Raw genomic sequence first — 23270 nt, forward strand, 5'->3', positions numbered from 1 at the left:
AATAAATGACAGTGGTTCTCAATCAGTTGGGGGTGGAGGTGTATTAATCCAATTTAGGTAACGCATGGTAACGAATATAGTAGGTATAGTAAGTAAATTACGAATATATCATTGAAATCGAATTATCATAAAACCGATACTAAAATAAATAAAATAATATTATTACAATGAACTATTTTCCTGTGTTTACTCTTAATAAACTAGTTTATTATTTTTTTTTTATTTAACTTTTTTTAATTCTAACTTTATAATGTACTGTGTATTGTGTTAACTGTTAAATATTTAAGGGGAACCCATCTGACTTTTGGCAAACACTAAAAAAGTGATCGTGAAATTTAAAATGTTGAGAAGTGAGAACCATTGGTACCTATATGGTATGTATCTATCGTTATAGATATGGAAATGCTTATATAATTATTCTATCACTGAATACTCATTTTTTAATTGTAGTAATGTAGTTATCAACATTAATGCCAGTAAAATGTAGGTTTAATATTCAGTGAAATGTTTATATTCAAATAGGTAGCTACTAAATAGTTGAATGTAAATTAATGTAATTATCGAATAGGATAATCGTGCGAGTATTTTAATGATACTTCCAATTTTTATAATAATATTAATTGATATAAATAATAATAATATATGTGTATTGACTATTGACTATTGAGTACATCGTTTCAATTTGTTGATAGAATAATATTTTTAAATGTTTTCACAAAACTTAGTAACAATTGAATTAGTTAACCAAACAATAACTTTGAATACACATATTTTAAGAAAAAGGGTAATAATGTGTTCCGTTTTTAATCTTGGTTAGAGGTTTCTATAATTTATTATTGAAACTAGAAATTATTGTGAAGCAAATTGATAAATATGAGGTGATGTCACGGCGCATAGGTGCCTACCTAGTTAAAATAGATTTGTTTTATTTCAAGTATACAAAGAAAGTTATTTTATTTATTAAGAGTACCTATGTCAGAAAATTTTTTTTGCATCTATTCGACCCATTCACAACATAACACATTTTACGTTCACAATAATGATTATAACCAATATGATTATAATAATCATTATTGTGAACGTAAAATTTGGTATGTTGTGCGTCGGTCAGAGAGAGAACAAAATAGGCAGACATCCTCTTCAGATGACAAAACAAAACATTTATTCAAAATAAATAAAAATAAATAGTAACTATAGCTCGTGAATAGTAATATCATAGATTTTACTAAACTAGTTTTACTTAATCTGTGGTAATATTCCCCATCTATAGTTACCAGAACAACATTTTTTCTTAAAATTATTATTTGAAGGTATAGTTTTGGTTATTTTGTATTGGACATTTTTTGGGTTGAACTATAATCCATTAAACTTTTAAGGGTCTACTTAAAAACGCTTAATATAACTTAAAGTATTCTTATTTACGTAATATAGAAATCTCATTCATTACCAATTTCCATGCAACAGCTTGTGCTCTGGTAGTGGTTGTCACAGACAAAACAATATGACGTGTTCATTATGAATTACAAGTTGAACTAAAGCGCCATCTATTGGAATATATTTTATAATTGATTAATAATATTTTTAATAAAAAACAGAAAATATAGGAGTATGACATTCTTTAGAAGTAGGGCATTCTCTTCCCGTGAGAATTTTCCTTCGTATTTCAATTTACATTATACCTACCTGTCATCAGAAAAAAAATTACATCAGAGTAAAAAGTACTCTAGTCGAATACTCGAATGAAATTATCTCCATTTGCACTTATTGTTTGGATTTTGGCTATGATCTACAAAAATATCCTATTTGTATCAAGATAATTCATAATTTGAGTGTACATTTTTTTGTTTTATTGAGTTTTGAGAATTTTTTAAGTCACTATTGCAATTATGTATATACCTTCAAATTAAAAATTATAGTTTAAGCTTTCCTACAAATGTAGAATAAAATATTAAATTTTTAAAAACCAAATGCTTTGTGTTTCATTTTTACTATTACCATATGACATATGGATATACTGATAAAGTTGGTGTTATCGTGTTATAAGTATATTATCTAGTATTTGTGAAATGGATTATAACTTATAAAACGTTATAAACCATTTCTGTTCTAAAGGTAATCTGTTGTTGTACAGGTACTCAATGCGTGTGTCGAGTGTTTCTAAAAAATTAAGGTTGAAGGTATTCTACAAAGATCCATACAAGACAAGTACATATTTTTAAATTGTATATAAATTATACTTATATATACTGTAATTGCAACCTTTTCATAAAAAAAATAATACTTTTTTTTTACTTCCTTTTATACATTTTAATCAAAGAATAATTGTTGAGGTTGAGCTGTTATGATTCGCTATGATATAAAATGTATGAATTAAAAAAGTACATTGTTATGTCTTATGTAATGTAATTATCTTTCCGTTATCTATAAAGTATACTCGATGCACTCCTATATATATATATTTAATTTCCTTTAAAAATTCATAGCATTAATTTAATATGGTATTCGCATTTATAGTTTATCAAACATTTTATAGTAATTAGCCATTTATTTTATTTGATATTTAATTCATAAGCCATTATAAAATAATATAATGTTTCAACATAGAACTGATAATAATATTCTGTATGGTGTACCTCAAATAAGGTTTCAGCTTAATAATTATTATTTAAAGTTAATTTTTTTAAATATTATAACAACTATCTTAAATGTATTAATGGGACTAAACTTGAGTATTGACTATATACAAGTATACAACCAAATCCAATGGGAGTTGAGGACTTAAGGTTTATATCCTCCTCCCCCTCCATTGTCTTATAAATCACCTTATGTGTCTTTTTGATACTACCACACTACGACTACAATTAATTTTTATTTATTATTACTTTAACACCCCTCCACTGATTACGGAAAATTAGCATAATAATCACCCAAAAGCAGTTTTTATTAAGATTAATTTTGTTTATCGATACTATTCAAAAATTAGTAATAGGAGAAATTTGAAATATTGACCAAATCTTTATACAAGCATTTTCTGGACATGATCATTTTTTTTTAAAAATATTTTTGCTTTTTAAGACATTTGAAATTGTGTACGTTTAAAATTTATTTTTCGAGAAAATATGTTGATTAAAATTTTTATGCTTTTTAGCGAAAATCTTGAAAATTTAGTAGGAATTCCTTATAGCAACTCAAATATATTAATATTCTAAGAAAATTGTATATTTACATAACCAAAGTAATAATAATAATATTATAGTGATATCATACGTTGAAATTTAAACACTTATCATGTATAACATTTATTGTCTTATACTTACATATTATCATTTTCTATATACACAATGATCAATGACATATTTTTCAAAATATTTGGACCAATTTTAAGCTATTTATAAAAAGTTCTATACGGTATATGGCTAAAGAAATTTTAGTTGGTAAAATAAATATAAAATAACAAATAAAATATCGTTAGAAATGGAAGCTGTTCAACATCGGTTTTTGTATGCAATACATTATCATTGAGTTAAAATTTATTAAAATATATCCTACAAGAGTCATTACTCATTAGTTCGTTACTGCAGTGACCTAGTCAATGACGAGGTACACTCGAAACCAAATAAACCTTCCTTGTTTTTTTTTTAAATTTTTTTATTAACGAACATAAATATTTAGTTGTACAATTACTGTAAATAACTTCAGTATTATGATTCCATAACTTAATTAAATAGTTTATTAAAAATTAAAAACTAGTATTGATTTGCTTTTTATTTGTAGTTCTTTTTACTTTTTGTATGATAAAACTTTAGTTTTGATAAATAAACTATCAGTAATCAATATCCAAAATGCAAAAATATTAATTTTTATCAATAATAATTTAATTAAGTATATAAACTTCAAAGATTTTCAATATAGAAAATTATTTTGGCACCTTCTTCACTAAGAACCTTGAGTATATTTTAATGTATTGATCTTCTATACATTTAATTTTAGAATATTATTTTAGGCTGTTCATTGTGAATGAATTCACGAATCTTTTATTTGTTTTAATTTATAGTTTACACTACATTATCAATCTTTCTATGCAAACATCGGTTGAATTGGTTTTCTCAAGTATAGTAAGATTATTAAATGCTATTTTAAACTAAAGCAATTGAAATTAATCCAAAGACTTTAAATTTAGGATTTTCTCGAATAACATGATTTAAAGTACCTATGTTTACCTTTTCATGAAATACCTACTTAATATAAGTCTACAAGTCACAATAACCTTAAGACCGTCATGCGCAACCATATACAGAATTGTTATTGAATTATATCTAATATGTAATTTTTGTAAAATATATAGTCAATGTCTGCACATAGCACATCAGAACATGGTTTGACAGTTTGCAATGCAGTTTGTACTGAAATGTAAACCAAAAAAATTTTTAAAGGGAATTACGTATTATAATAATGTTAAATATCTATATCTTAAATAAGGGGTTGCAAGTAATATCGCAAATCGCAATAACGCGAAATTACTTGATTAAAATTCGAAATTTATGATAACGACAAAATTTGTGAATAAATCAAATTTTTGTGGGAATGAAAAAAGCAGGAAATATTGGCTAAATATCAATTTCAGATTATGGTATGTGCCTATATTGTACCTATGAGATAAACAATTGAGAAACTAGGATGTTATTCTTCGAGAAAAATAGGTCCAACAACCTCAAATTCGTCACGATCGAATTATTATCATACTCGTTCAGCTAAAGCGCTCCAAATGATAATAACATGTTATTAATCTTACGCCACAAACGTGCGTACCTGTAGGTAGCTACATTAAAATAATTGTGCGAATGTGTGGTTCTGACAACTTACGAGGACTACGACGTCGAACCAGTGATCTATAGCACATAACGTTATGTAATATATTATTATAATTATTTACTTACACACATTCAAAATTGACGTAATTACGTGCATTTTATTCGCGGTTATTGCCTATATAATATACTATTATATCATAATATTATTATACGTTACGCGAACGTAATTATTATTATAACATATAAAATGTTAATATTATGCGAGTATTTTGGTGTAAACAGAAAGGGTCCGCTGCCACACATAATATTTTCGCTCGACCTTGGCGTTTAGGTTCGTCGGTTTGTTGCGCGAGCTCATTTTTTTCGCGCTACCGTCTAAAAAAGAAAAATTAATAATAATAAATACGTACACAACGAAAACGTCTGTTGACCCGGTGGCAGCGATAGCGCAAACATCTGCAGACAAACAATATTATTAGCGCGAGTTTATTATTATTATTATTATTATTGTAGCCATCAACAAACGGCGGCGGCAGCGGCAGCGGCACAAAGATACGCGACAGCGCGCAGAATCCAAAATATAGTATAATCGCGCGTTATTATCACGCCGCGCCGTCGCCACCGCCGCCTACCGTAGGGGCCGGACCGTCGTCGTCGTCGCCTGCCGACGCGATCGGACAACGCGTCGCCGCCGCGCCGTTACACGGTTACGTTAGTTGTCGAAAAAAATCATATCGTTGTAATAGACTACGTACAAGCGACTCGCAGATCAGTACCGCTCGCCGCTCGGCGTACTTGACAGCGCACGTCTGGAACGTGCTTGGTGCTTTTAAAAATTATTCGCATACTTTCGGAGCTCTCGCGCTTTTGTTATTTAAATATAATATATTTATTACAATATTGATCGCTCCACTGCAACTACTTTACATCATATAACGTATTGTCGTATTATTATATAATATAGTATTATCACACGTCGTCACTATCATCATCATTTTCTCGGAGGGACACCTGCCACCAAACTACTTTATTATAATATTATTATTATACATCTTCGACTGACGACACACGACGGGCGTAGTACAATTTTTTAACCCAATCCTCCACAGTCCAGAGTTTCCATGGCCGCTGATCCCGAGTACTGGGTGTTTGGATACGGATCGTTGTGCTGGAACCCGGGTTTTGAATTCAAGGATTCCATGGTCGGTTATGTGAAGGGTTTCTCCAGGAAGTTCTGGCAGGGAAACATTGCACACCGAGGAACTAAGGAAAAGGTAATACGCTTTGATTATTAAATATTATTAATATTATTGTTATTATTACCACGGTTTTCGAATTTTTATATTTTAATATTTACTCGAGCGCACGTGTAGTCTGTTTTGCGTCTTATCGCGAGATAATATAATAAAATAAATATATAGATACAAATGTACACGTGTAGGCACACGCTTGAGCGCATCCGCCCGTGTGAGTGCATGGCTGATGCAATGTTTTCATTTTGTTTCACGTCTGTATTGAGAACCACTGACTATCGCCTAGTGGTTCCGCTACCGCTGAGTGGTTGCCGCCTTATTGGGGAAACAATTATCACGACCCCGTATAAGCCACGTGACGGTTTTAACGTTAACGCCACGTTTCAACGGTTTTTCGTCTTTTACTGACGCTTGGAAGGGTCTCGGTGTAAATTACCAAAAATTGACTACACAAGTCAAACCACTTGAAACTGTCCCTTTATTATAATCATACTAAAATATGAGTAGTAGCTACAGAATTTACAGTACGCATACCTATACGCAAAATTGATGACCACGTTCGATTTTCTCTCGTTTGCACTGCATGTTAACTGTCAAGTTTCTATAAAATTATGCCCATGAACGACCTCCTATTTTTGTTCTGTAGTAGGCAATTCGAGTAGGCAGTTATTTCCCAAGTCTAGTCTTAATAATTGTGAATGTGTTCTGTAAAGTTGTAGGTATATAGAGATACAAGGGGTTCTCAGAATATTTATTTCGCTATTTTGCAAAAACTATAATACTGCTGAGATTATTTTTTCTTACATTGTAATTACTACTATTACGTTAAGACGTTTTTTACTTTAATTTTTAATATATCCACCACCAATATATTTCCGCATTTTTTATATCGATTCAATCAAACTGGTTTTCAGTAGATAATTAACCCATAAAAAAGTACAATTCTTCATAACATCCATCTAAACATGAACAGTTTTTGTACACATCGATTTGATGTGCCTATACCTTAATTTATGTATATTTCATCTGAAGTTTGGTAAAAATTAAATTCAGCACAATATTCGTAAAAAAAATTTTTATTCAGATGATTATATTTTCCCCACAATTTCTAGTTAATAGTTTTTATTGCATTATCTATAAGCGTAGATGCATAGTGTCACCAAAATGCCTTTCACTTATACGTTATGCCTATTCTTTAACTAATTGTGTCACAATCGATACAGAAATTTTCTTTGTTAAAGATTAAGGTCACCCTGATTTTATAAATTTTAGTGGCTTGTAAAATTTCAAGATATACCTATGAAAAAGTATGCTTTATTAAGTTTTATATAGTTTATTTATTAAACAGGTTATTTAATCTAAATTTCTGTTCATTAATGACTGAAGGCCCAGGGCCACGGAATTTTAGACAGACTAGAGTAGTTTTCTTTTAAAAATGACCTCCACATGACCACATATTACCCGAGTGAAATGTCTCAGACTTACCAACAGTTTGTACATAATTATATTTTATAATAGATATTAGCTATCAATCAAAGCATTCAATTTGAATTCATTATTTTTATTTAAATATTATTTGCAGTAGCATTTTAGCACAGCTTGTAATTAAGAGTAGGTAATATGGTTTTGATATTTATTTGATTAAAGATTAAACTGTTAAAATATCGTACGTTGTGATTCGTGGTATATAATTATACAATTTACATAACTTAGATTGTAAATGAATAATAATAATTCTAAAAAATACACAAAATATCAAAACTATTAATAAATATTAAAAACAATTGTACCTGCAGTTATTGTAGATTAAATATCCATAACAAATTAAATAAATAATATTATTTATTGATTGTTGCAAATATTAATAAGAATTATTCTTAAGTCATTACCGTGTGCATATTATGTTTTTAGATTTTTTGCTACTATGTACATTTAAACAAAACACAAATATTTTGTAAAATTGTTATCGTATTTTCTGTTTATTTGTTATTTGTTATTTAATAAATTATTCAAAACGTAGAGAATTTTAATACTTTATAGTTAATGCTATATTAATAAATGTAGGAAAAACATTTTTATAAAACTGAATAATTAAGTCATTAAAATGAAAATAAATGTAGCTAGGTACTTTAGCCTCTAAATTTTAATCTTTCCTTTTAAAACATTTAAAATGAATTGTAAGTGATCTTAACTTTTTTAAATTCATAATTTTGAAAAAAAAATTTGTAGATTAATATATTATATAATGCATAAATGGGAATTGAAAAATATAAACCCATCCACGATTTTTAATTTCATAAAATTAATTTTTATTTTGTGGGATACCTTATTATATATTTTATTTATTGATATATTAGTAATGACTATAACTAATCAGTAATCAGGTTTATATAATATACAAAGCATATATTGGATATTTGTATAATCTTGTTTTCCTTAAAAATTGAATGCAATCGAATAAAACAAAAGCTAAAATATACAGCGATGTATAAATACATAATATTATTGACATAATTCCATTATAATATTAAAACTTAAACTCGATAAAAATGTAAATAATTATCAATCTATGTATAAAATTCTTTCATAAAAAAAATGTCCTCGGCAGAACCTTTACGCAGTAATGTTTAGATGTTATGTAATATGTATGTTAATTGCAACATTGCATGTGTTATTTTAAATTAAAAATTAACTTTACTTTAATAATGCCAATATAAAAACCATGGGTCCATATATTATGTGGACAACGTAATGTTTATGAATCATTTTATGTAAAATAAAGCGGTTAAATGATGTTTTCAAAGTATACGAAAGTAAAATCTAGAATTGATACTAGATTAAAGTTTTAATACGTATAAGCATTAGGCAGGTAAAATTATTTATTAAAATGATTAATAGTAAACATATTTTCAGATAATTTAGTGAGATTAATGTATTATTATTTTTTAAGAAATACCTGTGAGTTATATGTTTTAAGAAAACTTGAAAATAAAATATAAACATTTGATGCTATGGGATGACGTTAATTTTCAGGTGTTCAAATAAGAAAATGTACTTTCAATATGTTCAAGTGCTTCTATATTAATTCTTATCATTAAATTCATTTTATCTGTGTAATGAATATACACATTACACTTATAAGCAATATATGTATTAAATCATTAACTGCACATAACACTTCATAGATCTGTTATTAATTGCTTATAATATGACATTTTTTAAATTTTATATTCTTATTTTAAGGCAGAAAATGAACTTATAGGATCTAACATTATTTATTTTATGATTTAGACAAAAAGCAAGTGTCTTGCCATTATTATACGTTCATACTAGCTTATAGAATTTATTACTATTGATTACAAAATAGTACCTATAATTATAGCACCTACCTAATTACAATTTAAACTATATTATTATGTAAGTAATTGGAACGAGTCCAATACAATAACTGAACAAATTGATTGAGTTGCATTTAAAATCTTTTACAAGTATTGTTGGCGAAATGTTTTCAAATTTTCAATACAGTGTATTATTCAAAGTTGATTAGTTTGATTTTGTTATTCGTAATATTTAAGATCTTGTAGTTATCTATAAACTGTTTTAAGTCCAAATCTGATGACTAGTTCTATATTAAATCATTAATAGAATTAAAGCCTTTGTACTAATTACTAACCAGTAACCAGTAAGGCAGTAACCATCGTTACTAAATAATAATAGGTTATATAAGTGTGCACACAATATTACAATAATTTACTGTAGCTCAGTATTCGTCATATTATAGTAAATTAGATTGGTAAATTAGTAAATTAGATAAGTACTCATTATGTTTATATTGTCAGTCAGAACCGTCAGTTAAAAAAAAAACATTTGTCTTAATTTTTAATTTTTAATCTACCTATAATAATTGTTTGTTGCAAATTGCGTAGTTTTATTCAGAGGATCCGTAAAATTAGTTTAGATTAAAATATTTATTAATATTACCTGCACGAGTTAGTTTAAAAAAAAAAAGTAGATTTAGATATAGCTCGCCAATTATTATGTTGATAGTGATGATGATTATAGTAGAAATAATAATGTGATTAGGTATTTAGGTAATTAAAGTAGTAAGTATAGTAGATAAGTAGATACAAATTACAAAAAAAAAAAAATAATGAAAATATTTATTAATAAAAAATTTCACCATTTATTATTATTGAAAATGTCAGTAACACAATAAAGTTGATAAATAATGATAATCTTATACTAAAAATAACTTAATTTACGGCCAAAATGGCTGTGCTTGATAAATTAGAAAATAGCTTAGGTGAGTTGATATTACAGTCGAAATGCCGATTAACATGAGTAATGTGAAGGTGAAATAAATATATTATACAAAAAGAGAGAAGAGGTCCAAGAGAATAAGATCTTCTTCACTGTAGGAGTCTATTGTTTGAATTTTTTACAACTGGGAAATTGTGTAAACTACGGACATCACAATATGGTCTTCTTACTTAGACATACATCATATTATTATTATGTACATGGTTCAATCATAACTGTATCTAATACAAAGCCATTCAGCAAACATATGCCTCTACTCCACTCCCATCAGAAAGTATTGTCCCGTCTATTCACATTTATTATATGTATGCCTATATTATTGTTATTGTTATTGTTATTTATAAAAATATAAACGAAAACTAGTATTTGACTAACTTAGGTTAATGTTATATTTTTCAGCCAGGACGTGTTGCCACATTAGTCGAAGACCCACAGGTAACTAAAGTTTAATATTTATATTTTATATACATCTTGATACCGAAACGAAACGTAACGTATTATTTTCTTTTAACCGCATTCCGTTTAGTAAACAGAAAAAATATGTCCTTCGTAGCTTATTGTATAGTGAATGAGAAATGATGTGTGTTCTGTTGTGTTGTATTTTGTTTATATATTCTGCAGATAATAATATAATATATCAAATGAACTATGCAGGAAACCATAATAAATAAATATGTAGTAATCAGTAATCAAGTAGGTACATTCAATCTACTTACAAATTAATATATCTAGTATTCTGTACGTGAGATACATGCATGTTTTAATGGATCTAAGTAAGAATATCATTTTATCAATAAAAGTAGGTGTATAATTATGTATTATTATCCATTTCCTATTCAGACTAAGAATTTCATTATATTTGCAATATTTAGCAATTTGTTCTAAGAACGACTATAAATATGTTGCTAATACTTTAAATAATAAATGATTGAAGGTGATAAAGTTTTTAAGTAATTAATATTCACAAATAAAACGTACTTATAACGAAGATGAATACATATTATATAGGTAGTTACCTACAATTTTTACTAATTCTTATTCATATGTCATTGATTCATAAATTGTAATACTAACATATTATTTACAGTACGGCATTATTATTTGTTTAATACTATCATACAACCAATAATTGTGTTTTTAATGAACGCCAATAAAATTAGAGATCATTAAAATAATTGTATAGGTACTATTTTTGCTTATGATATTAATTTCTTTATCTAATATTATGAATACAATTAAAAATTAGAACAGATATACCTATTGTATATTTTATAAATTTTAAGTAGGGTAACTTTATAATGTAATTAAATTATTATTACATTTAGAGTAAAAATAAAAATGAATATGACTAGATATTATAATATTGTATTTGTGTATGAACAGACATATTATATTATAAAGAGTACAAGAGTAAATTATGTATGTAATTCAACAGTACCAAAATATTAAAAATTAAAATTATTAACAGTATGTTCAAAAATTTTAAAACAAAGAAATAATAATTGTGAATTGTTTGTAGGCGCGTCGTCATACGTAAGTCCAAGTATAGGTTTACAGTTTTTATTAGACGGTAGCGATTATAAATCAAAACTCAGAGAGTCGGTAGTGACCTTGAGAGGGCTCTAAAAATAATAACAGACATTATATAAGACAAAAAGGTTTTTATCCCAATTCCGATATTATTACTCCCGTTATTTCTAAAATTAAAATCATTTATTTTCATCAATCGATATACCTATTGTTTTTTTTATTTCGAAAATGAAATTGATATTAATAAAACTGTAGGGGTGGTTTTTTATGGTTACCCATATTTTTCTTCTCAATGAAATAGCTTTACGTTTTCTTATATATACCGCTAAGGCATCAAATTATAGGTTATTTATAAAGGCTATGAACTCAATTGGACATTTATTATTAAGGTCCAATTATTGCATTCGCGCGCATTATTCAATATTTCAATCTATAATCATTGTATTTAATAGTCGTTATAATGTACATTTTGACTTTACTTTTAACTATATTATATTGTACCAGATTAGAATAACTGGTCTTATTTTCAACTAATTTATTTTAATTATAATTTGTATTCCTATAATAGTTATGAATTGTTATAGATTATAATAATATGTGTATAGAAGACTATGAAACTAGGTACGTGTTTTTAATTAAATTGAAAAAGTTAATGTACTAAATTATTCACAAGGTCTTAACTTTTATCAATAATATTCACAATAATGATTACATTTATACATGTTTAAACCTATTATCCTAAACTTCATCTATTGGTTTTATACAAGTAGCATAACACAACTACTCACAAAAGTCAAATAGTTGTACGTACGTACTAATAGCTTAGGTATTGCAAAGGCATACGTCATTAATCAAATTTAATCCCGTGTAAATGACAAAAATACTGGATGTAACACAACGATTTTACTGATTTTCTTCTTATGATTTAATTTATAACCTCAATACAATCAAACGATTATATATTATTATATATTACGCAGTCGTTGAATGCAATACCTACCTAGTGTGAATTTAACAAGTAATCACTGATCATCAATACATTTTGACTTAGTGTGTTTGATAAAATCCATACCTGCAGCTCTATACGTTGTGTACAAACTACCAACTCGAGTGTAAAGGTTAATATTTCGTTGAAAATAAAAAAAATCACTTAACAAGCTGTTTATAGTTTATGTTAACCGACCGAACGCAAATGTTTAATTATTTATTGCCTACCCTTCTTCTTGATCCCCTAGCCATCGTCGACTACTTTACTTTTTAACTCTGGTATCCCATTTTATACACATAAACACGATTTATCCACCTATATTTTCAACGAACTGGTCTGTTCTTCTTAGGGTTTCCAATGTTTCCATTCAAGTACTTCTTGAGTTACAAACTCCTCCATACACAGACATTAGTCTGTTTTAAAAAAAAATCAACACGAATAAAGACATGTTATGGTTTTTTTTAACGAATTCTCAGGAGCTACCTTTTGCACCCGTAGAAAATTGCATTTTTTTTAAATGAAAGAAGAGCTTTATTCTGCGAAGCGCGTTTAGCATAGTATATTGATTGATGCTCGTCCTACAGAAATTAAACACTATTATGTTGTTGTCAACTCGTGGGTACCCAAAAATGTTGGCTTCAAAACATATAAAATGTTGTTAAAAAAGTTATGGATTATTTTACTTTCAATAAAGTAGGCAATTCAATTTTGGTTAATTTTATCGATAGAAGGACAAATCAAACAATACTTAAAAATTCGTTTTGTTTACCTATACAATTCTTCAACAAACACAAAAAAATAACATAAAAAAAAGAAATCTGCAATTTATTGGAAAAAAACAAATTAACTTGATATTTTATTTTATTATTCTATAATTTTTTTATATTTATTTATTACTATGTAAATATCGGTACGGTTGGTTTTGGCGGAAAATAAAATAAATTTTTTATTTAGACGGAAACGAATATAAGACCCTCTAGCCTTATCTACCTATATAATATATATATTATTATATATAAATAATGTACCGACCTATTGTGTGTATATGCAACCAGCTATAACAGGAGAGTTTGTTATTGTTGCAGGGTTTCGTGTGGGGCAAGGCGTTCCTGTTGCCGGACGAGACTGCGTTTAAGTACTTGGAGATGCGGGAGGTGTACCTAGGCGGTTACCGGGTGCACAAGGTGGACGTGCGGTCGGACGGCGCGGACGACAGCTGCGGGCGGACCGTGAACGCGACTGTGTACGTGGCCACGCCGGACAACGGCCAGTGGCTGGGCGAAGCGCCCGTCGACGAGCTGGCCACGCAGGTGGCCACGTGCGCCGGACCAGCCGGCCACAACGCCGAGTACGTGATACTGTTGGCGCGGTGGGAGAGGCAGAACGCGCCAGTGCACCGCGTCGACATCGAGCTCAGCAAGCTTGAGCTGCTCGTGCTGGAACGGTTGCAGTCCATCGGCGTGAGGCCCGACGACGTGCTCACCACCAACAACACGCCGTCGTTCTCCTCCATGGTGCCCGAAAAGAAGTTGAGATGTTTGAACATTTGACCAGCAGTTTATGTTATATATATATATATATATATAATATGTCATATGTATATATTTAGGTATGTGAGTACAGTAGTACACGCTACTTCGTTACTATCGTAAATCCACTAACCAAATTGTAATATTATTATATTATGGTTGATGTTGTTATAATGTCATCACGCAGACACCCGAACAACTACCTGTGACTATATATTTTGATATCGCACTCTTACGGAGGACATATTTTAGACGACTTGATAAAAACGAAACTGCGAGATGATATTTTGACTTAACAGTTTTCGTCTGCGTGACGTGAATATAGTAATGTTATTATGTTCTAGTAATAATTTTACTCAGCGTATATCATATATTATAAGAACAAATAATACGTATCTACTGACGGGGAGACGAGTATCTCTACATAATACTCTGACTCTGAGCGATATGATTTATTATTTTTAGTTATATTATAGATATACCTGTATCACATAATAGCGAAATAAGTACAATTTACTAACTGCGACAGGGTGATATATAATATTATATACCTACAATGTAGGTCCTACATTTATAAATTATTTTATTTCGTTGATGTTTTATAAAACTTTTAATATTTATTACTATTACTATTACTATAATTATTATAATTACTATTATTATTATTTTTTTTTTATTATTATTATCATGATCATCGTGATGACTGTTATCGTCGTACGATGAATTGATTTCATCACGAACGCAATGCCTAAAATATTTTTATTTTTATACACACTCGACGATGACCGTGATCGGTGCATTGTATTATTTTTATAAAATTATCAAATGTGTCCAAAACACTACCTACTGCTTAAATATGTATTTATAATATATTAATGTATAAGTGTATGTGATGTTATTTATTATATTTCGACGTGTTTAAACGTCGCTCAAACGAAAAGCAAATCATACATGCATATATTGTCATGTATACACCATAATATATCAATATACCTACACCATTGATTGGGTTATTGAAGAATTCGCATGTGTATAAAAGAAATTATTGCCCCTATTTATTGTTGTGAATATAATATAATAATATATAGGAGCTCAAGTACACTTTTAATACAGTTAAGTCGAACGTATAATATAATATATCTTGTATAAAATATGTACCTATAATATAAACCAATATACCATTACATATAATATGCTAGTATGTCAAATATTATACATAATATATTTTTTTATATTTAATTTATAGTATCTATACCGTGATGGTATTTTTATTTTGTATTATTATTTATTAATGCAATTGTTTTATATTATATATATTTATAATATATACTTGTATAACTTGATGTAAATAAATAAATGCGTAGTTTGTGTATATGTGTGTTTGTGCGTAACGTATGTGTTTACTGAAAACTAAAAGTGGTTATGTAGTAGTTATTTGCCAAATGAAGGTATTGCGCACGTCGTATGCATAGTTTTGACTATTTAAAAATGTGTCGGGTGAACACTATATTTAATTGAGCGTGGAACTCTTCCAAAATAGTATTTTTGTTAATATATAGCACGTGGCGTGCGCATTTATAAATTGTTCAAGTTATATTTGCCTTCTATTATGATAAGAATGTAGGTATACATTTTTTTAGAAGATACTATATATAACGCACATATATTTGCAGCCTCGGCCCTGCTTTCTTTTGTTTTTATCGACTAGGATATTTATCTGATATTTTCATTTAACAAAAAGGAATTCACGATTTAATAAGTAAAAATTAAACTGTGCAAAAAAATCGTATTTTTTTATTATTATAATTAGTATCGTATTTTATAAAGATAAAATTCAAAATATAAATACCTTATGTATCTATACCTAAAATAACCTGTTCGATTTAATGTTCCGTTAATTTTATTCTACGATAAATGGTAATATAAAATGATAAATTATTTAAAATTGTAATTTATCATACTTTATTCTTTAGGACTCACAATAGCCAAATAGGTAGACCATCTGTGATATCAATACTGATTTTTTCTTTAAGCAATAAATTGTTATTAAACATATATTAAGAGATTATATTTACATAATCTAAAAAAAATAATTGAGACAATAAGCATTATATATAAATATAACAATAAAGCGCGGTCGTACGCTCAATACGCGACAACGCTCTGAACGTACGTACCGGCCGTCGTTGCTAACACTCGGATGGGTGACCATCCGGGTTTTTAGCAACACAGACAAACGTGTTCCAACCCACCGCCTCCCCCCAACACAGTACCAGGCTAATGACCTTTGTAGTTGAAGACTTAATCCAAAAAAAAAAAAATAATAATAATAATAATAAAGCACTAGATTCTAGAGGTATAGAGTATAGTACGAAAACAATGGGTACAAATAAAAATTTTTAAAAAATCGCCTACAGTGAAGATTGATGACACCTTTTGGTTTGTTATTACTATTATCTAAATTTAATACCTATTCAATTAATACAATTAATCAAAAATAATATACATTATTTTATTGAAGCTATTAAAGATCTATATTATTGCAGTATGATTATGTGTCATGGACGTGACCAAATAGATAATAATAATTGATAAAATAACACGATTCCTACTACCTATGTATAATATTCTCAGTTTATTCAAAAAAATAATATCAATAGTCTGATGAAGTTTTCAAAAAACTGAAAAAATCAAAATGCAAAAATTTTAGACTTGAGGGTTTTTAAATAATTTAATATACGAATATACGATTCAAAATTGTGGGTGTCTTTCATTTTTAAAATATAGGTAATTTTAGCTAAAATATTATTGTAGCCTTCTTTCGTGGATATATGAAAAAAAATGGAAAATTCCTGAGCACTTCTCTATTATTATACCGTTACTTATTTTCTATAAACCGACTAAATGTGATGATGAAATATGATAATAAGTTATAATTTACGAAGTTATTATAAATTGTTTAGTGTTTCAAATTTTCTAGCTCGGAATCTATTTAATATATCAGACATCAAATATCGAAGTGTACAATGTACATGTATCAACAATTTATTTTTTATTTTTTTTTTAATATTTAAAAACACTCCTCGGCCACCAGGGTTACTGGCATTTCTGAAGAAACACATTTCATTTTATTATTTCTAAAATACATTACTACTAAAGTTTCATACAAAATATCTTAAAATGGTGCATTAAGGTTTAAGTTATTGATAATACATGTAATATAGTCTATGTGTTCTTGTTATATTTTCTGAAATAAGTTTAACTCTTTGAGGAGTTCCAGAAGAGTCAATGTTCGCTTTGTATTGGGTAATAGTATTTAGCTGTTTTTATTTTTTGTTATCTTATTATCTAATAATAACTAATTATTTTCCAATTGAAGTTTGTTTTAGTCAATTATTATTATAATATTGAAATATATAAACGAGACTTTTATGAAATGATTTTCAAATGATTTTTCATTGGTAATTCAGACGAAAAATTGAATATTATAATTCCTATCACAAAACTAACATGATATTTTATTATAGTAATGTATTTTTAACTAGTGAAATAATAGTTTGTATTATCTTTGTTGATAGCGCATTTAAATAACGTATAATAATTGTTGAAAAAGCACTTTGTAATTCAACAGTAATAGTTACAATCTTCTCGAAGTAATACATATATCTTACCTAATTGCTTATACCTACACAGGTATATGTTTAGTGTTTACATATTATACATTACGACATAGACCCAAGACCGTATTGGATTCAAATCACCAATTATAGATATAGTAGTTAGCATTTTGAAGGTTACTGCAGCATGTCCGTATGAAAATATAGTTACATTAATAATGGATGAACTGGAACGTCTGCAGGAACTTCAATTGGTAAGTTCGTGAAAAATGCATATTATTTATTTACATAATTTATTATAAAATACAAACAAAATAAATATAAAATTATAAAATAATTAACTCATAAATATCAGCTTCTGTATTATTAACTATTATTTAATGTATAAGAAATACCGGCATCATACGTATATTAATTCTAACTGCCGTCGTTTAAACCAAGTATATCATACATTTTAGTCACTTATGTCATACTCATTAGTCATTATACGCATAGACATGTATGGTGTACATTTGTATAGGCTTACAAAAAATGTAAAATTGAATTATCACATTATTTATTACAATTTCTACCGGTAAAAATGTAAATTAACGCCAGTCACTTCCCGCTTGGGCTTACGTAGATACAGGATAAGAGTATTATTAGTTATTATTATTATTATAACATAATCAGTAATTTGGTATTTAAACAATATTATTATGTGTACGCTGTGTAGTATAATACATGTTAGTCAAACAGCTAACCGGAAACGGCGGATACTGGTTAATTAGGAACAGTTGTCAATACTCGATAATAATAATATGACAATTGACAATGTTAATATAAAGCAGGTGGTGAAGGTACATAACATAATATATGATGATATATAAAAATGCCATCTGTACTGCTTTTTATTGTGGGAGTACTAAGTAGGTATCATTGATAAAAATATTTTCTAAGGTTTTTGTTATAACTCGTTTCTTTTCATATATTATACTATTGTAACGAATTTCATAATAATACCTATTACACGAAACCTGTTTTTTTTTTTATATCATTCAATTCGTATTTTGGAATTAGTAAGTCGTCAGCCAACGATTTGTTTGTTTTATTAAGACGAAATGAATATTGAATTCAAATAATTTACATCCATCACTCGATGTATTATTATGCACAGAATAATTAGCATGCGAGCATGCTCTTCTACATTTTTCCATTTAGTACCTAATAAATTTATTCAAATTCTAATAATCTGTTAATTTTATGTAGGTTTACTATATTTTTAATTCTTTAGATTTTCTCAATTCATTTTAGAAATGTCCTGTGGCTAACTTATATTATAAAAATGAGACCAAACCTTTTGAATAATTTTTTTTTTGGAAATATTAATTTATCAAATTAAAAATTCAAATTTGTAGTTTCTGAGTTGTCAGAAGTTGCAAATGCAACTTTAAATTCAGTTAAAATGCTTATAGACAGAATAATAGTGCTTAGAATGGTTTTACGAAAATATAAAATTTAGTAGATCTAGTATTTATTGTATTCATTTATACAAATCATAAATATTTAGTTTTAAAATTAATTACTAGAATTTTCAAATCATCTTAGTCACCATCAAACTTTTTATCATTGAGTTTAATTTAATATATATAATAATAACTAACATATAAATTAAATATTTTCTTGTACATAATATTATCCTCAGTACACAGACTACAAAGTTAAATAATTCAAAAACTACTCAAAAGTATTCATTTAGATTTACTAATAGATTCTTTGATGAATTACTATGAATTCATTTTACTGTATGATTATCTAACAGCTAACACTAATTACCACTACATAGATGTTGAAAGTATATTTTACCATTTTTGCAATAATAACATTTAAATTTTAATACATACATGCCGTATTCAATTTTATATTCTTAAATGAAATATTTTTCTGAGATTTTGTAAAGATATGTACAAATCGAAATTCAAATAAATAGTTACATAGACGGGAATATTTGGTATAATATTATTGGGGGGAGGGGTGAAATCTCTCCAGGATGCTTTCAAGCACCCCAGAAGATTTAGTCCGTTTACACATTATTATTATTGATAAATGTATGACATTAAAATAAACATATAATAATGTATTATGAATTTACATTTTACAATTATATACAAAGATATACAACGTGTTTGGTGGCAAAATGTAAATAGTAAGTTGAAGGTTGAAGCCTGTCTAATGTTGATAATGGGCGTTTGTCAGTCTAACTCCAGTCTCCACACATAAATTTGGTCAAATATCCACCAATGAGTATAGTTAATTAGTTATATGAATTTAACGTTATGCTGAGCAGAGCGGAATGACACAATATGGTACTCCCCCAAAATGTCGGTACACTGCTAAGTTGGAATCATAGAAACTTTTACAACAATTTGATTTCTAGAAACGTTGAACTACGTAAAAAACTATTTTCTAAAACTTTAATATATATTCCTAGATAATGAGTGTGTATATACTGTTAAATGAACCACTCTGTACTGTTCAAATATTTACAGTTGTCAGTTATCTATAACATCGAGTTCTTCTGCGCAGTACGATTTATAGTAACTACACAAATATTCCATTTTCAACTGTAGATAACAGAACTTTCACGTACTTATAATAGGTATGTAGTACATAATACACACCTTATACTTCGTGATGTAATAATTTGTTTTTATTGTATGATAATAAAATGAATTACTGTATGAAATGTAAAAATATATTACTGATACTAAAATATAATAATAATATAGACAATATAGACCCATATTATTACAATATCAATAATTTATCATCTTATAATATTATTTTTAATTATACATTGATTAGTCGTTGCATTAAGATATTTTATAATATATGAATACTTCCAAAAATGGTTGTACAATAGGTATGATAATTTTTTATTCTGGAAAAGTTTTTCTATAAAAATTAGTATTTTTATGCGATATTTATCTATTAAAATGTACATAGGTAGTAGGATTATTTTGTACCACATGCAGTTTATAGTAATTATTAGGTATAGGTGGTATACCTACAAAGAAATTGATTTTAAGCGAGATTTAATTTAAATGCATTTAACTGTGTTTTTCGTTCTAGACAGGTACCTACGTATTAAAGTGACTACAAAAACATGTACGAGATTTATTTATACAGTTAATTCATTGAACACAGTTCCTTCCATGTATATACTTTACATAATATAATGCATCCTACACCAATCGAAATCTTCGACCCATTCTTATACATTTATGCGTGTACAAAATGTTTAGAATCAAGATACGGTATGTAATTATTCTTATCTTTTAATATAATATTGTTATAATAATGCTCGCTGAGGTCTAAAAGAGTCGATTTTGACGAGCACTTTTAATGAAAAAATAGTCCGTCTGTACAAAATAAAATCGTTATTATTATTAATCTCCTCGGACACGACATCATGATGTTCGATAAGTGTATGCCCACCTAATCCTTTTTGTTCCGGTCCAGAGCATATTATATATGGGTACCTTATATATAGCTGGTTAAGAGAGAGAGCAATATAATTTTCAAACATAATTGAAGGCATACCTAGGTAGTCAACTACTGCGGCTGCAACGGGGTAAAAAACGAAACACACGCCGTCTCCGAAAACGTTTGTTGACGACATAATTATACAGTATAATATATGATATAATATACAACAACTGACGCGCAATACACCAATGTCGTATACTCGTATATAATAGGTATATTATAATATTATATCATAAACAAAAATTATAATAATTAATATGCATTCGAATAGTAAAACGATCCTCGTCCAGGCGAGTATTCAAAATTGGAATAGGTACCGAGAGCATTATATAACACCATAATAATACATATATAATATTATACATTTATAAGACTTGTAAGTTGTGGTCTTCAGCAGAGACCTATCATCGATTTCGCTTTTCTATACCTCGGTCTAATTATATAAATATAAAATAGGTATGGTACCTATAAAGTATTAAATAGTAAAAATATTAGAAAATAATTTTTAAAAAATGTAAAATGTTACCTATCAATATAGGTAATGCAAAATAATCTTGGGTATCTTTAGAACAAAACTTATAATGAGAATATTTTCGATTTTTGAAATGTATACCTACCATACCTGTTGATTGCTGATTAAATGTTTTTCTAAGAACGGGTGAAATGCCGAATGCCATCTGCTGCATTCTTCTAGATGCTCCAAACGCTGAGATGCAACATTTGTTTTTAAGTTATATATATTTTAAAATGTTCTCAAACATTCAATAGTTTGTGTATATCGTACTTATTATTTATAATAACTATTATCCGACAAGTTATCTCAACTTTATACAGTATATCGAATATATAGTAGAAATAAATAATCACATTCATACGAAGATAGTTTTGAACTTGAAATACACGAATATATTCACGTACAAATATTTATGCACGTATAAATAATATGGACGTTTCGTGAGTAACGTGGAGTAAGTCAATCTGAACAGAAAATTGTTCGATTATTATAATATCTTGTACACCTAATACATTTTTTATGAAGTTTTCATTATCAAAAATTTGATTTTTATAATTTATCTTATTTTAAGTTGTCTATCAAAAAAAGCCATTACAGTTATTCCGAATTTAATAACACACATTAATTTTTTCATAAATATGATGGTGAAACTCACCGTCAAATATTAATTTTATTATATGAATCAGTGATCATATTAATTTTCCTGTATTCTGTTTGCTCTTAAGAGCACAATTTGTTTCCATACTGACCCACACGCAGCATTACAATTTTTGTCTTCGTGCAATCTTCTTTTGCGTATTGCGTTGTATGTTTAATATTAGAGTGAATGATCTATTATCAAATTTACAGATAAGGTGCAGTGGAAAATTCTCGATTCATAAAACTCGTAAACCCTCCTACTTCCTAGGTTAACGTTATAATGTTTAACTAGCTGAAGGAAATCTATTTTTTATACTATAATGTATATGCTTTATGCTCAACTTTTATAAAATGTATATGTTCATACTATTATAAATATATTTTAAACATATGGGCAATTTATGCTGGGGATAGGCAATTTAACTAATGATTTTCTATTTTATTATTATCTTGACTCTAATAGTTTACCTAAGTACCTAATAATAAGTCTCTAATAGTATACCTAACTACCTAAGTACCTATTCTAGCTATTCACAGCTAC

At 27.8% G+C, this 23270-nt stretch overlaps 2 protein-coding genes across 2 annotated transcripts in view; both read left to right on the plus strand.

The window, feature by feature from the left end:
- The first annotated feature begins 5444 nt into the window (after positions 1-5444).
- On the plus strand, positions 5445-15441 carry LOC111042867 (putative glutathione-specific gamma-glutamylcyclotransferase 2). The gene is made up of 3 exons (XM_022327575.1): positions 5445-6085; positions 10784-10819; positions 13988-15441. Exons 1-3 carry the CDS (start codon positions 5933-5935, stop codon positions 14450-14452), a joined length of 654 nt encoding a protein of 217 aa, XP_022183267.1. The 5' UTR covers positions 5445-5932; the 3' UTR covers positions 14453-15441.
- Positions 15442-18049: 2608 nt separating this feature from the next.
- The window catches only part of LOC111042869 (NEDD4-binding protein 2), a 39901-nt gene continuing 34680 nt past the window's right edge, over positions 18050-23270 (plus strand). The window contains exon 1 of the mRNA XM_022327577.1: positions 18050-18302. Coding sequence (XP_022183269.1) covers positions 18267-18302 — 36 coding nt within the window. The 5' untranslated portion in view covers positions 18050-18266. The remainder of the gene's footprint in view (positions 18303-23270) is intronic.

The sequence above is a fragment of the Myzus persicae genome, unplaced genomic scaffold (genome assembly GCF_001856785.1).
Source record: "Myzus persicae strain clone G006 unplaced genomic scaffold, MPER_G0061.0, whole genome shotgun sequence".
Lineage (NCBI taxonomy): Eukaryota > Metazoa > Arthropoda > Insecta > Hemiptera > Aphididae > Myzus > Myzus persicae.

Bases quoted from the DNA above. Each gene is read 5' to 3' on its own strand.
- LOC111042867 (XM_022327575.1), top strand. From the start codon at position 5,933: ATGGCCGCTGATCCCGAGTACTGGGTGTTTGGATACGGATCGTTGTGC. The intron at 6,086-10,783 runs GTAATACGCTTT...TATATTTTTCAG, and splicing joins ACCGAGGAACTAAGGAAAAG to CCAGGACGTGTTGCCACATT. The intron at 10,820-13,987 runs GTAACTAAAGTT...TTATTGTTGCAG, and splicing joins CATTAGTCGAAGACCCACAG to GGTTTCGTGTGGGGCAAGGC.